A 385-nucleotide genomic window follows, 5' to 3' on the forward strand; every position below is an offset into this window, starting at 1 on the left:
CATTGTGGCGCAGTCGCTGCGCTGTCATGGTTGGTGTCGGATGCTGGCCAGTGCCATTCTCTCCAATGTGTCGGTGGAAACTGTTGGGTATGGGAGAAGGTATAGGCACATATATCGTGCATATTGGGTGATGCAGTACATTGAGAAGGAGAGGCTCCGGGACAGCGATGTTGTTGTGGTGTACGACGCTTCGGACTCGCTCCTTAGTGGTGCCTCCACNAATTTGTGCTATCATCCTGAGTTGGCAGGGGTCCTTCAATATCCATTAAACTTTACAGCATTTGACTGCTCTCTTTTGTATGACAAAGCGTGGAAGTTAATGGGGTACAAGGAATCTTCTCGAAATCCTTCGGAGCCTGGGAAGTCCATATTCGTATTCCTTAAC

General features: G+C 49.0%; 1 protein-coding gene across 1 annotated transcript; it reads left to right on the top strand.

The window, feature by feature from the left end:
* Positions 1–4: 4 nt before the first annotated feature.
* Positions 5–385, top strand: TM35_000152310 (expression site-associated gene (ESAG-like) protein; the record flags this gene model as incomplete). The annotated part of the gene is made up of 1 exon (XM_029025883.1): positions 5–385. A coding segment is annotated over one exon (381 nt), but the record flags the coding sequence as incomplete, so codon positions are not given.

Source organism: Trypanosoma theileri, assembly GCF_002087225.1.
Source record: "Trypanosoma theileri isolate Edinburgh chromosome Unknown TM35_Tth_15_V1, whole genome shotgun sequence".
Classification (NCBI taxonomy): domain Eukaryota; phylum Euglenozoa; class Kinetoplastea; order Trypanosomatida; family Trypanosomatidae; genus Trypanosoma; species Trypanosoma theileri.